At 40.3% G+C, this 12,132-nt stretch overlaps 2 protein-coding genes across 4 annotated transcripts in view; one reads left to right on the forward strand and one right to left on the reverse strand.

The window, feature by feature from the left end:
- Window positions 1–12,132, reverse strand: part of LOC132121715 (dedicator of cytokinesis protein 1-like) — a 216,444-nt gene that overhangs the window by 87,902 nt on the left and 116,410 nt on the right. The window lies entirely within an intron of this gene.
- The window catches only part of LOC132121112 (inhibitory synaptic factor 2A-like), a 38,706-nt gene that overhangs the window by 4,971 nt on the left and 21,603 nt on the right, over window positions 1–12,132 (forward strand). Inside the window, exon 2 of the mRNA XM_059530285.1 lies at window positions 5,549–6,770. Coding sequence (XP_059386268.1) covers window positions 5,554–6,770 — 1,217 coding nt within the window. The 5' untranslated portion in view covers window positions 5,549–5,553. The remainder of the gene's footprint in view (window positions 1–5,548; window positions 6,771–12,132) is intronic.

Raw genomic sequence — 12,132 nt, forward strand, 5'->3', positions numbered from 1 at the left:
AATGTGCATTTAAAGGACTAACTAGCAGGGCAGATGTGATGATCTCGGAGCTCTCGCAGCAGTAAAGCTGCCGTTTAAAGAGTCCTCTCTCTACCGGAGCGTGACGCTTTACAGACCGGCTAAAGAGACGCATCTAATGGAAGGACAGCAAGCTCACTAACTCTAGATGAAATGACAGCGATGCATCATTAAAACATTCTAGCATCAGAGAGCCACAGTTATTAGAAGCACAATCCTCTAATAGCAGCTGTCAGATGGACGGCCTCATCTTATGGCATTAGAGAAACGATTAACAGACAAAGGATTTGACTCCATACACTGGCTTTAATGCAGCAGTGATCAAACACAAAATATCCTCCGGACCATCACAAACATAGCGTCATACAAATTTATAGTCCAGTGTGCATACAAATGCATTCTAATGCACAAAAAATAATTTCAATTTCTTTAAAACATTCATGCATTCAATTTAGTACAGTCATTTTTGCAATTGTGGTGGTATGGAAAACTGTCAATGTTTAGACCTCCACCTTGTTCTCTTTAAATGAATCAGATACATCCGAGACCCTGCCAAACCACTTCCTTAAAGAGATCTTGCAAAAAGGAAATGGGTAAAATGCCTGTGACTTTCTCTTCTCCTAACTAGTTTTAGGATTTGGGACAGAAGGTTTACTGATAAATTATCATGCCACTTCAGAATATCTATCAAATCTATCTATTTTTATCCATCTCAGTTATTTTTACTGAATCAAAAACATTCAAAGTAGCATAGATGAACAACAACAACAAAAAAGACTTATGATCTGAATCTTAAATAGAAAATTTCAAAAAGACAACCGTTTAAAATTCAAAAGATGCAAACTATTAAAAATTATCAAAGCATACCCCCCCCCTTTTTACATTTAATGAACTTAATGACATTTGCTTGTTTTCATTAAATGTAGAGTCATATCGACTGTAGATAATACAATTACTGCACCACAAAAATAATTAACAATATTTACCACACATACATTTACAAAAACATTTTAATGCAAATAAAAATGCCACATGAAGACTAGTAATGAACAGATTCATCTGCTATTAAAAAATCTCGATATTAGACACAAGAGAAGAAATTGATGGTTTGGTTGAAACGATTGACAAAAGTAATATCCTGGTCATATTACACATGCATATGAATGCTTTTCTGTGTCGTATGTGAACAGACCACATTCTGAGAAAGCACACTAATAATATCCTGCAGGGGAAATCACCAGGAGAAAACCCAGCAGACAAACCAGATAAATAAATAAAGACAGCAGCTAAAGCCGGATTAGGGTGAGCTCTCGGCCTCCACATGCTCTCTACAAGTGCCACACTTTCATTTGTTCCTGCAGTGTTTTAAGACACCCTGTGCTCAAACACCACCGCACTCCTGTCAGCAAATAAAGACACATCAACCAGTGGAGGGATCTTCTGTTTTATTAAAGCCCGCAGATGTAGGAGGATGAATATGAAATATGACCCCAGGTTCCTGTACAATGTTATTAGTATTAACACATTTAATTTGATCTGTTATCAAACCCGAAAGCGCATTCTTTACATGCACATTAATAGATGGCCATGTTAAAACACCTCATCCTGACTGCACTTGTGGAAAAGAGTCAGAACACATTAAACGGCTCAATCAGAAACCACACACAAGCTGAGAGGACCATATAAAAGTATTCAGTATACAAAAGAAACAAAGCAACAGAAGAATCTCCAAGCTGCTCTTTCCATTCATTTCTGAAATGTGTAAAAATGACACAAAGCATCCTAAAAGTAGCCCACAGGTCAAATCTGAAGAAAATAACTAAAGGTTGTTATTCAAGGAAATCATTCAAATGGTCAGTGGCATCAAATGTGGCACACTACATTACATCTAAGTGCAAATGTAATAATATAATATTTTTTGACTAAAAAAAACAACAAAAAAACAAACAGAAGGTCAGTGTTTAACTAAATTTGTAATAACAATATAAAAATTACAATTTTAATATTCAGGTGAAGAAATGACCTAAATTTAAAAGTTCAATGAAAAATAAATTCAATTCAATTTTATTAATTCAATTACAATTTTGGTCAAAGGCATCAAATGTGGTGCAACCTTCTGAAGTGATTCATTAGATGTAATACTACAACAACCAATGAGTGGTCAAATTGCATCAAATGTGGTGCAATCACACTAATTTATTAGTAATAATATAAGAAATAACAATAAATAAAAAATCTCTATACATTTTTTCCCCATTTAAAAGACAAGTGCATCTAGGATAGTAGGAAGAGAAAATTAAGGCATGGAGAGAGGCTAGGGTCTCAGAAGCAAGTTTACATGATGTTTTCAGGACTGAAGAGGAAGGAGGACAGGATGTGCATTCATCCATCAGAGTGTGATCTCTCAGAAGACTGTATGTTAGTGCTGGCATGAGAAAATAGCAGTGTGAGGCAGATGAACTTGTCACCAAGAAAAAGAAGACCTTGCTGTAACGCTTCACCTGAGCGAGGTACTATCAGTTCAGGCACTGTTGATGAGTTACGATTCATAGCCAAGGACCGTCTTATAACCAAAGCCTGCTGAGACACATGTGTGACTGAACAGATGTGGCTCTTTAATTGAAGACACATAAACAGCAGCAACACTTGTGCTTGGACAATTTACAAAAATGGGTTTACTTTCTTTTACTACATTTTTATATGTCGCTAGACAGTTTTTCCATCCAAAACTTCCGTCACTCAAGTTGCATGATTTGAGGTCCCACTCATATATAAAACTAAACAGCAAGGCTTATTCAAAACATGCCCAATAGCAATAGTTAGTCTGGCCATATAAAGCAGCACTAATGAAAGCAGTGTGCAAATAAAAGCACTTTATTTAGTTCACCATCTTCCACCGTTCATTTCAGGGTCTTCAAAGATAAAGATGATTTTCAAGAGCTCAGGTTGACCAAGACCAGGAAGAGAAAACCACTCAGCTGTTGCTATGATACCACAATATCAAACACCAGGCAACTGTGAAAATATAATTTGATCATTTAATTCTTTAGAGTCTTATGTAAATAAAGTCGCGCTTTGCTGTTTACATAATCCCAGGGCTGCTAATGCTTCTTTGGGGGACTTGAGCCGTCGGCAGTACCCTTTCTGATTAATGAGTTGGAAATGCATTTGGGATGGGCTTTCCCTGACAACCGGGTTACACTAGTAATACATCACACTCAGAAGTGAGTGGGTACGGGGAGGAGGAGAGATACCTACAATGTTCAACCGACTTGATTTAAAGTATTAATACAATCCCATGATTCTTAGCAGTGGTATCGATCTTGTTGCGTGTTGTTCAGACAGCATGTGTTTGGCTGCCGTATTGAAGGTTTGTAATGTTGTCTGCAGTTCACATCGATCCCAAATGGGTCTTGAAGACGGTTTGTCGCCGAGGGTCTGTCACCACTAGTTTATCTTTCCTTCATAAAGATCCTTAACAAATGATTTAGAGTAATAGACATAATACAATAGAGCAGAGAGCGTTAGAGATACTCAACATGACACGCCTACAGAAGTGCAGCTAAGTAACTCTGAGATCAGCCTGCTTCTAAACCACAGAGGAATCCAGAATCCATTAGATTACACATTATTATTATTAGATTTTGAGAACATATGCCACTCCTGTATGGATTGTTATTCCATGCTGTCTACACATGTGCAGAAGAAAACTAGTGTGAGACTATTTTAGTGGTGTTACATAAGGCTTATACATAGGATCAGTGACTTAAAACAAATAATAATTAAATTACAACCACTTTATTTACATTACAATTTAAATTGTAATACATATATACATACATATACATGTATACATACGTACATATATATATATATATATATATATATATATATATATATATATATATATATATATATACACACATACAAGGAATAGAAATCTTTTGTAACATCATAAAAGTCTTTACTGTCACTTGTGATCAATTTAATGTGCCTTGCTGAATAAAAGAATGCATTTCTTATAAAACTAAATAATAATAATAAATTGAAGGAAAGACAAGACAATTGCAGAAACTTGAGGGAAAACATAGGGAAGATTGTAGGACTAACTGTTGAATAGTGAAGAAGGGAACACAAGACCAGAAGGTTGTTCTGCAAGACAAGACAAAAGATGTCCTGTGCCACAATAAAGATTTACAGCTGCTGCCCCAGACGGTTCGTATCAGTTGTTGTGAATCTTTCATATTTGAAAGACAAGATTACTGAAGCAGAAATCAGATTTGGTTCAAGAGTTCTGGGCTACCATGTTTGGATATCACCCAGCTTCAATAATGTTAGCCGTCACTGAAAACTTCACAAAAATCACTTTGAGACCTTAAAGAAAGAGTCATTCTTCTGTTTGTAACTCATTTCATAACAGTCTTTCCCTTTCTGTGGAAGAAGAAAATCTATAACAGAGTCAAAAAAAAAAAAAACCTACAGATGTGCAAAAGTACATCTTGCCATAATGGACATGTTGGTGGATTGTGTGAAAGTCTAGTTGGTTTTAAGGAAGCCTCGTATAATGAGGTTGACTCATGTCCAACACACAGCATTATGACACATTTTTGAGTTCAATAACAGCTCAATGAAGCACAACAGAACAGAGCAAGTCTCAAAATGCATTTTTTTTTTTTTACTATTTTTAAAGCTTTTTTTATAAAGTGCACAAAAGGCTATCCTTTAACTACACAAAATCATCACAGACCACACAAAAACCAGACCTTATGCACAACAGATGGCAATCACAGAGAAGTTCAAAAGGAACGGTCTTAAAATATATCGGTGAAAGCTGTGAATTTTTTACACAAGTGGAGTCATGATGCCTATCTATATATTTATCTATATATCTACAAACAACAAGTAAATATTTTTTTTCTAGAATAAAATGGATAATCTCAAAAAGCAGAGCATCAAACACACTCCTAGATTTCCAGAAAAGGACGCACATTTCAAAACACTAAGAAAGGCAATTTGACACAAAGGCCTCAGAGGGAAGCTGGGAGTGTTTGTCAGGGTGATGATGCTGAATCACAGGGCAGACAGTGTCACTCTTTCTATTAGTTAGCTGAGAGATGGTGAACTCCAGGGAGGTAGACAGATGATGCGCTTTCACTCCTATCATTCTCCCTGCATGCCGTCACTACAGGAACACACAAGATCAAGAAATGCAATTAACTGTCAAAGACAAACAAGTCATTGGCTAAGACAACACTCATGAGATTGCTCCATACATTTCACCGCAAACAAGCCAAGCAGGTTAGTGGAGGAAAGGAGACTAATTGACTTTATGAAACGTTTATAGAAACAGAGGATCAAGGATGTTGCAGCTGTTCCCTTTTCTGGTTCCATGACTGATTATTTTCACATTTGTGTCAGTTCATTTAAGCACATAAATCTAATCTACTAATACAATTACATGCAAGATACAGTTGCTAAAAGCAAGCTTTTTTTCCCAACTAATAAAATCTCAACCGGTTGTGTTTCGCAGGAACCATGGTGAGCAAGGACGCTGGTAAATGCACGCTCACCAACTCTGAGTCAGACTCGGAGGCAACGGCAGCATCCATGGCCCTGGAGGTCAAAGGATCATTGGATGAAAGCCGGCAGGTGCGCAAGCGCAACAAAGCCCTTCAGGTGCGCTTCAAGGACATCTGCGAGGCGCAGAATGAACAGGCTGCTGCGGCCCGAGGGGGGAAGCCGGTCTACAAGGTGGCATACCGCAAGTACATGACTGTCCCAGCTCGTAGATCAATCCCCAATGTCACCAAAAGCACCGGAGTGCAAACATCACCGGACCTTAGGAAGCGTTACCAGACTTTTCCATTTGAGAGGAAGAAAGGACATACGGTCAAGCATGCCGCTGTGGTGGAGAGCTGTAAGGATCAGGATGATGGGTTTGTAATTGATGTAAAGAGGGCGAAAGCTACCGAGGCAGGTAGGGAGTGTGTACCCACTCAAAATGTGAGGAAAACCAGAGCATTAATGCACACCAGCAAGTGCGACGCAACCATAGAGCAGCATCCACAAGCCAGGGACTATCTGAAGAGAACAGACGGGCCTTGCTCGGACACTCTGGTTCTCCCTTGTCCGACAGATGGGTCCACAGCAAGTACGGACAACTCGGACTATCAGATCTGTAGCGTTAGAAGTAAACACAGTAAGGGCTTTCAGAGAGACTCTGAAACTCTTGATCGCTCAGGCAAGCTGCATTTGCTGAACTCTGGGGAGAGTGGTGGGAATATTCTAGAGGATTCCTCCTCCAAAGTGACAGGACCCATCGCATGGAACTCCCTCACGCAGGTGGAGTGCCTGGAGAGTCCATCCGAGCGGATCAAACGCAAGAAGACTCTTCAGCTCAATGGTCTGCAGTCACAGACACTGCCACGGACCAGTTGCACTACGCAGGTCCAGTGTCACGTGGGCACGCTGTCCGCTCGACCGCTGGGGGCCGTGGAGGCGGCAGTGCCATTGACCCCAGCCTCTACGACAGCCGTTCCCATGCCAGTGCCTCCATGCAGGGGCGGCACAGGATCAGGAACTCTACAGACGGATAATGAGGTGTGCAAGCAGATAGTGCCTGTCAATCAGGATGGGGAAGTTAAAGCGCAGCTCCAAGCCATGGAAAACATGATCAGCTCCAGCCAGGAAACCATCAAAGTGCTGCTGGGTGTCATTCAGGAGCTGGAAAAAGGAGAAGCTCATCGAGAAGGGTAAGAAGAAGTACATTAACCAGCATGCAATGTGTACAATAAAATTATGTGCCAAAAGAACTGCATCAAGCAGAATTGCAACAAATGCAATGTGTTGAACCACAATTGATTACTTTGCTTGTTTCTGTGTATTTATGCATGACATTCAGGAAACTATTCCAAGACAGAAATCATGACCTCAGTCCCACATACTGTTTGGTTCACAAACTGCTATAGTAGTTCTAATTAGGATGGATGAGTACAGCTTTGTTTGGTTAGCAAGACTTCAAAGGGTTCATATGATGCTTTTTTTAAAGATCATTATTTTGTGTATTTGGTGTGACAGAATATGTTGACATGCTTTAATGTTAAAAAACACACATTTTTCAAATAATTTACATTATTGTAGGTCCTCTATCCCCCGCCTCTCTCAAACACATAATTTTCTATAAAAAAAACTCATTACGTCAAGCGCAGTCTGCTCTGATTGGCCAACTGACCCAGTGCATTGTGACTGGCCGAACACCGCAAGCACTCTTTAGAAATGTAACGCCCATTTCCATAATCGCGAGCTTCATCTTTCAAAATAAATGTAAAGACCTTAGTCCTTAGTTTTCCCATCAGTTCAAGCCCAGAAGGGGAACAGAGTGGCGTGACAGTCACAGTGATGAAGCTTTCTTTCTTTGCGTGAACATTTTGGCGGCATTACACAAATATTTCCACATGGTGACGTAGACACGTGGGTGCATGTTTGAATGAGCCATTTTAGGGGTGTGTGGCAAAGTCTTAAATTTATCTTTATCAAACTTTTTAAAAACTTTTAAAGAATCTCTTTGGATTTGAGACTTTAGTCTTCGCAACTTTACAGATCTTTTTCATGCACCAAGATCTTGTCACACACTAAAGAGAAAGGAAAAATTTAAATCGCATATGACCCCTTTAAGGGAAGTACTCGATTTCATATAAATACAATTCTCTGCAAACAGAACTGCACCAAGGAGTTCCTCACTTCCCCACAGGCTTCCAACAAATTTGTTGAAAGCACCAACAAGCCATGATGCACGTTGTTCACAAAGTTGACCTAAAGATGGATTACTTTGGTTATCTCTATGCGTTTATGCATGGGATACAAGAAACTATTTCCAACACATTGAACATTACGTCAGTCCCGTGCATTGTTTGGTTCTCAAAGTGCAATAGCAGGTGCAGTTAGGATGGATGCATATTTGCTTGGTTAGCAAGACTCAATTTCTGTGCCAAAACAATTGCACCAAGTACAATTGCATTTCCCCAGACATTCACAACTCATGCCAACTGCAATGTTTTGAATGCACCAACAAACCACAATGTAAATTTTTCGGGAAAGCTGACCTAAATATGGATTAATTTGGTTGTCTCTGTGCGTTAATGCATAAAATAAACCATTTCAACACAGAAAACATTACTTCAGTCTGACCTATTGTTTGGTTCTCAAACTCCATAGTAGGCCTAATTTGGATAGATGAATACAGCTTTGGTTGGTTATTAAGACTTTTGGTTGGTTAGTAAGAAGGGGAGCACTCAGATTCATAAATATAAAATTCTGTGACAACAATTGAAATTCCACACAGGTTTCCCCAAACATCCACACACCAATGCACGCCAACTACAATGTGTTGAAAACGCCAATGAATCACAAAGCACAGTGTTTGGAAAGTTGACTTAAAGACGGATTACCTTGGTTGTTTCTATGCATTTATGCATAGGATAAAAAAAAAACTATTCCAACAACAAAAGCATGACATCAGTTTGAGAACCACCGTTTGGGTCTATAGATATTGTAGGTTTAATTAGGATAGATCAGTGCATCTGTGGTTGGTTAGTAAGATTTTAAGAGCAGCAATCACAAAAGAATAAGAATAGATTTTTGTGCCAACAGAACTGCACCAAGCAGAACTGAATGTCAGAACTGTATTTTTTTTTTCAGAATGTTTGACCGATTCTAGATTTTACAATTTTTAACTAGTCGACTTGAAAATGTTACTACATCATGATTTGTGTAACTTTCATTATTAACCCTCTAGTTAAAGAAATTCCGGGTTCTATTCCAAGTGCACCAGACATGAAGTTAACATGATGTAAATGTTAAACAAATCACTTGTTAAATATATTTGCAAAAAGATGCATGAACTACAACTACATCTTGTACAAACTTGACTTATACATATTATATGTTCAGAAATACCAGAATTTTTTTTTTAAAAAAATCTCAAGACAAGGTAATTCAAGTTCAAAACCACTGAAGGTAGTAAATACACCAGTAGAGTAAATGTTCTGTAAAAACAATGAACAACAGCTTTCAGCCTGACAGCATGATGCAAACATGAAATTTCAGACACACAGTAGTTGTACTTTACATGTATTTATTCGATTGCACTGTTTTTCCATTGTATTATCTAAGTAAACAGCTCGCGTCTCTTGCAGCGCCTCATACAGGAAACAGCATTCTAAAAACCTAAAATTAAAAGTTCAACTCCCATCTTCCTGTATCAGAATCAGAATCAGAATCAGAATGAGCTTTATTGCCAGGTATGTTCACACATACGAGGAATTTGTTTTCGTGACAGAGCTCCGCAGTGCAACATAACAGCGACAGAACAAAAAAAACACAATAAGGAATAAAAAATACAAAAAAATACAAATAGGTGGGTAAGGATTGACAATATACAAATTGACAATGTATGGCAGGTATATTAAAAAGAGCATTTATGTATGTACATGTATATTATGTGGAAAAATTGTAACTGTACGCTAAGTATGTGTGTTTGGATAAATAAGTGTATGTCTATATAAATATAAATATAAGTAGTATAGTGTGTTCCATGTATGTACATGTATATTATGTGCAAAAGATTTACGTGTACGCTAAGTATGTGTGTTGGATAAAAAGTGTAGTGTATATAAATATAAATAGTGTAGTGTGTCCCACAGTTATTATCAGCTGTTCATAAGATGGATTGCCTGAGGGAAGAAACTGTTCCTGTGTCTGGTCGTTCTGGTGCTCAGTGCTCTGTAGCGTCGACCAGATGGCAACAGTTCAAAGAGGGAGTGTGCTGGATGTGAGGGGTCCAGAGTGATTTTAACAGCCCTTTTTCTCACTCTGGATAAGTACAGTTCTTGAATAGATGGGAGGGTTGTACCGATAATTCGCTCAGCAGTCCGGACTACCCTCTGTAGTCTTCTGAGGTCCGATTTAGAAGCTGAGCTGAACCAGACAGTTACTGAAGTGCAGAGGATGGATTCGATGATGGTGGAGTAGAACTGTTTCAGCAGATCCTGTGGCAGGTTAAACTTCCTCAGCTGGCGAAGGAAGTACAACCTCTGCTGGGCCTTTTTCACAATGGAGTCAATGTGAATGTCCCACTTCAGGTCCTGAGAGATAGTGGTGCCCAGGAACCTGAATGACTCCACTGCAGTCACAGTGCTGTTCATGATGGTGAGTGGGGGGAGTGCAGGGGGGTTTCTCCTGAAGTCCACGATCATCTCCACTGTTTTGAGCGTGTTAAGCTCCAGGTTGTTGAGACTGCACCAGACAGCCAGCTCTTTAACCTCCTGTCTGTAAGCAGACTCGTCACCGTCCTGAATGAGGCCGATGAGTGTGGTGTCATCTGCAAACTTCAGGAGCTTGACAGAGGGGTCCTTAGATGTGCAATCGTTAGTGTACAGGGAGAAGAGCAGTGGGGAGAGAACACAGCCCTGGGGAGCTCCGGTGCTGATTGTACGGGTGCTGGATGTGTATTTTCCCAGCCTCACTAGCTGCTGCCTGTCTGTCAGGAAGCTGTTGATCCACTGACAGACGGAGGTGGGCACGGAGAGCTGAGTTAGTTTGGGCAGGAGGAGGTTTGGGATGATCGTGTTGAAGGCAGAGCTGAAGTCCACAAACAGGATCCTCACATAGGTCCCCGGTCTGTCTAGGTGTTGCAGAACATAATGCAGTCCGATGTTTACTGCATCGTCCACAGACCTGTTTGCTCTGTAGGCAAACTGAAGAGGATCCAGCAAGGGTCCAGTGATGTCCTTCAGGTGGGCCAGCACCAGTTTTTCAAATGACTTCATGACTACAGACGTTAGAGCCACAGGCCTGTAGTCATTTAGTCCTGTAATTTTGGATTTCTTTGGGATGGGGATGATGGTGGAGCGTTTGAAGCATGAAGGGACTTCGCACAGCTCCAGCGATCTGTTGAAGATCTTTGTGAAGATGGGGGCCAGCTGGTCAGCACAGGATTTCAGACAGGCTGGTGTAACACAATCTGGGCCTGGTGCTTTTTTCCTTTTCTGCTTCCTGAAGACCTGGCGCACCGCATCCTCGCTGATCTGTATTGCAGGTGTGGGGGAGAGGGGGGATGCAGGAGGTGTGAATGGTGAGAGCGCTTGATTGGAGAGGTGTTCAGGGTGGGTTGCAGGAGTTGTGAGTGGTGTGAACAGTTGTTTGGAGAGGCATTCAGGGTTGGTTGCAGGAGTTGTGAATGGTGAGAGCGGTTGATTGGAGAGGTGATCAGGATGGGTTGCAGGAGCTGTTAATGGTGTGAACGGTTGTGTGGAGAGGCATTCAGGGTTGGTTGCAGGAGCTGTGAATGGTGTGAACGTTTGTTTGGAGAGGCATTCAGGGTTGGTTGCAGGAGTTGTTATTGGTGTGAACGGTTGTGTGGTGAGGTGTTCAGGGCAGGTGATGGGTGTTCTTTCAGACCTGCAGTAAAACTCGTTCAGATCGTCTGCCAGTCGTTGATTTTCCACAGTGCTGGGGGGTGGTGTCTTGTAATTGGTGATCTTCTTTAGGCTTTTCCACACTGATGCGGAGTCGTTCGAAGTGAACTGAGTCCTTATTTTTTCAGAATAATTCCTCTTTGCCACTTTGATCTCCTTTTCCAGTGTGTATTTAGCCTGTTTATACAAGACATTGTCCCCCTTCACGTAAGCATCTTCTTTGGCCTGACGGAGCTGTCTGAGTTTTGCAGTGAACCACGGTTTGTCATTGTTGTAATTTAGTTGAGTCTTGGTAGGAATACACATATCCTCACAGAAACTGATATATGATGTTACCGTCTCTGTGAGTTCGTCCAGATCAGTGGCAGCAGCTTCAAAAACACTCCAATCAGTGAGGTCAAAACAAGATTGTAAATCCTGCTCTGCTTCATTAGTCCATCTTTTTACAGTCCTTAATACAGGTTTAGCTGATTTTAGTTTCTGCCTGTAGGTCGGTATAAGATGAACCAGAAGGTGATCAGAATGTCCCAAAGCTGCTCGTGGAACAGAGTGAAATGCATCCTTTATTGTTGTGTAACAGTGATCCAATATATTACTGTCTCTTGTGGGACAAGTAACATGCTGTCTGTATTTTGGCAGT

The sequence above is a fragment of the Carassius carassius genome, chromosome 39 (assembly GCF_963082965.1).
Source record: "Carassius carassius chromosome 39, fCarCar2.1, whole genome shotgun sequence".
In the NCBI taxonomy this organism is placed as follows: domain Eukaryota; kingdom Metazoa; phylum Chordata; class Actinopteri; order Cypriniformes; family Cyprinidae; genus Carassius; species Carassius carassius.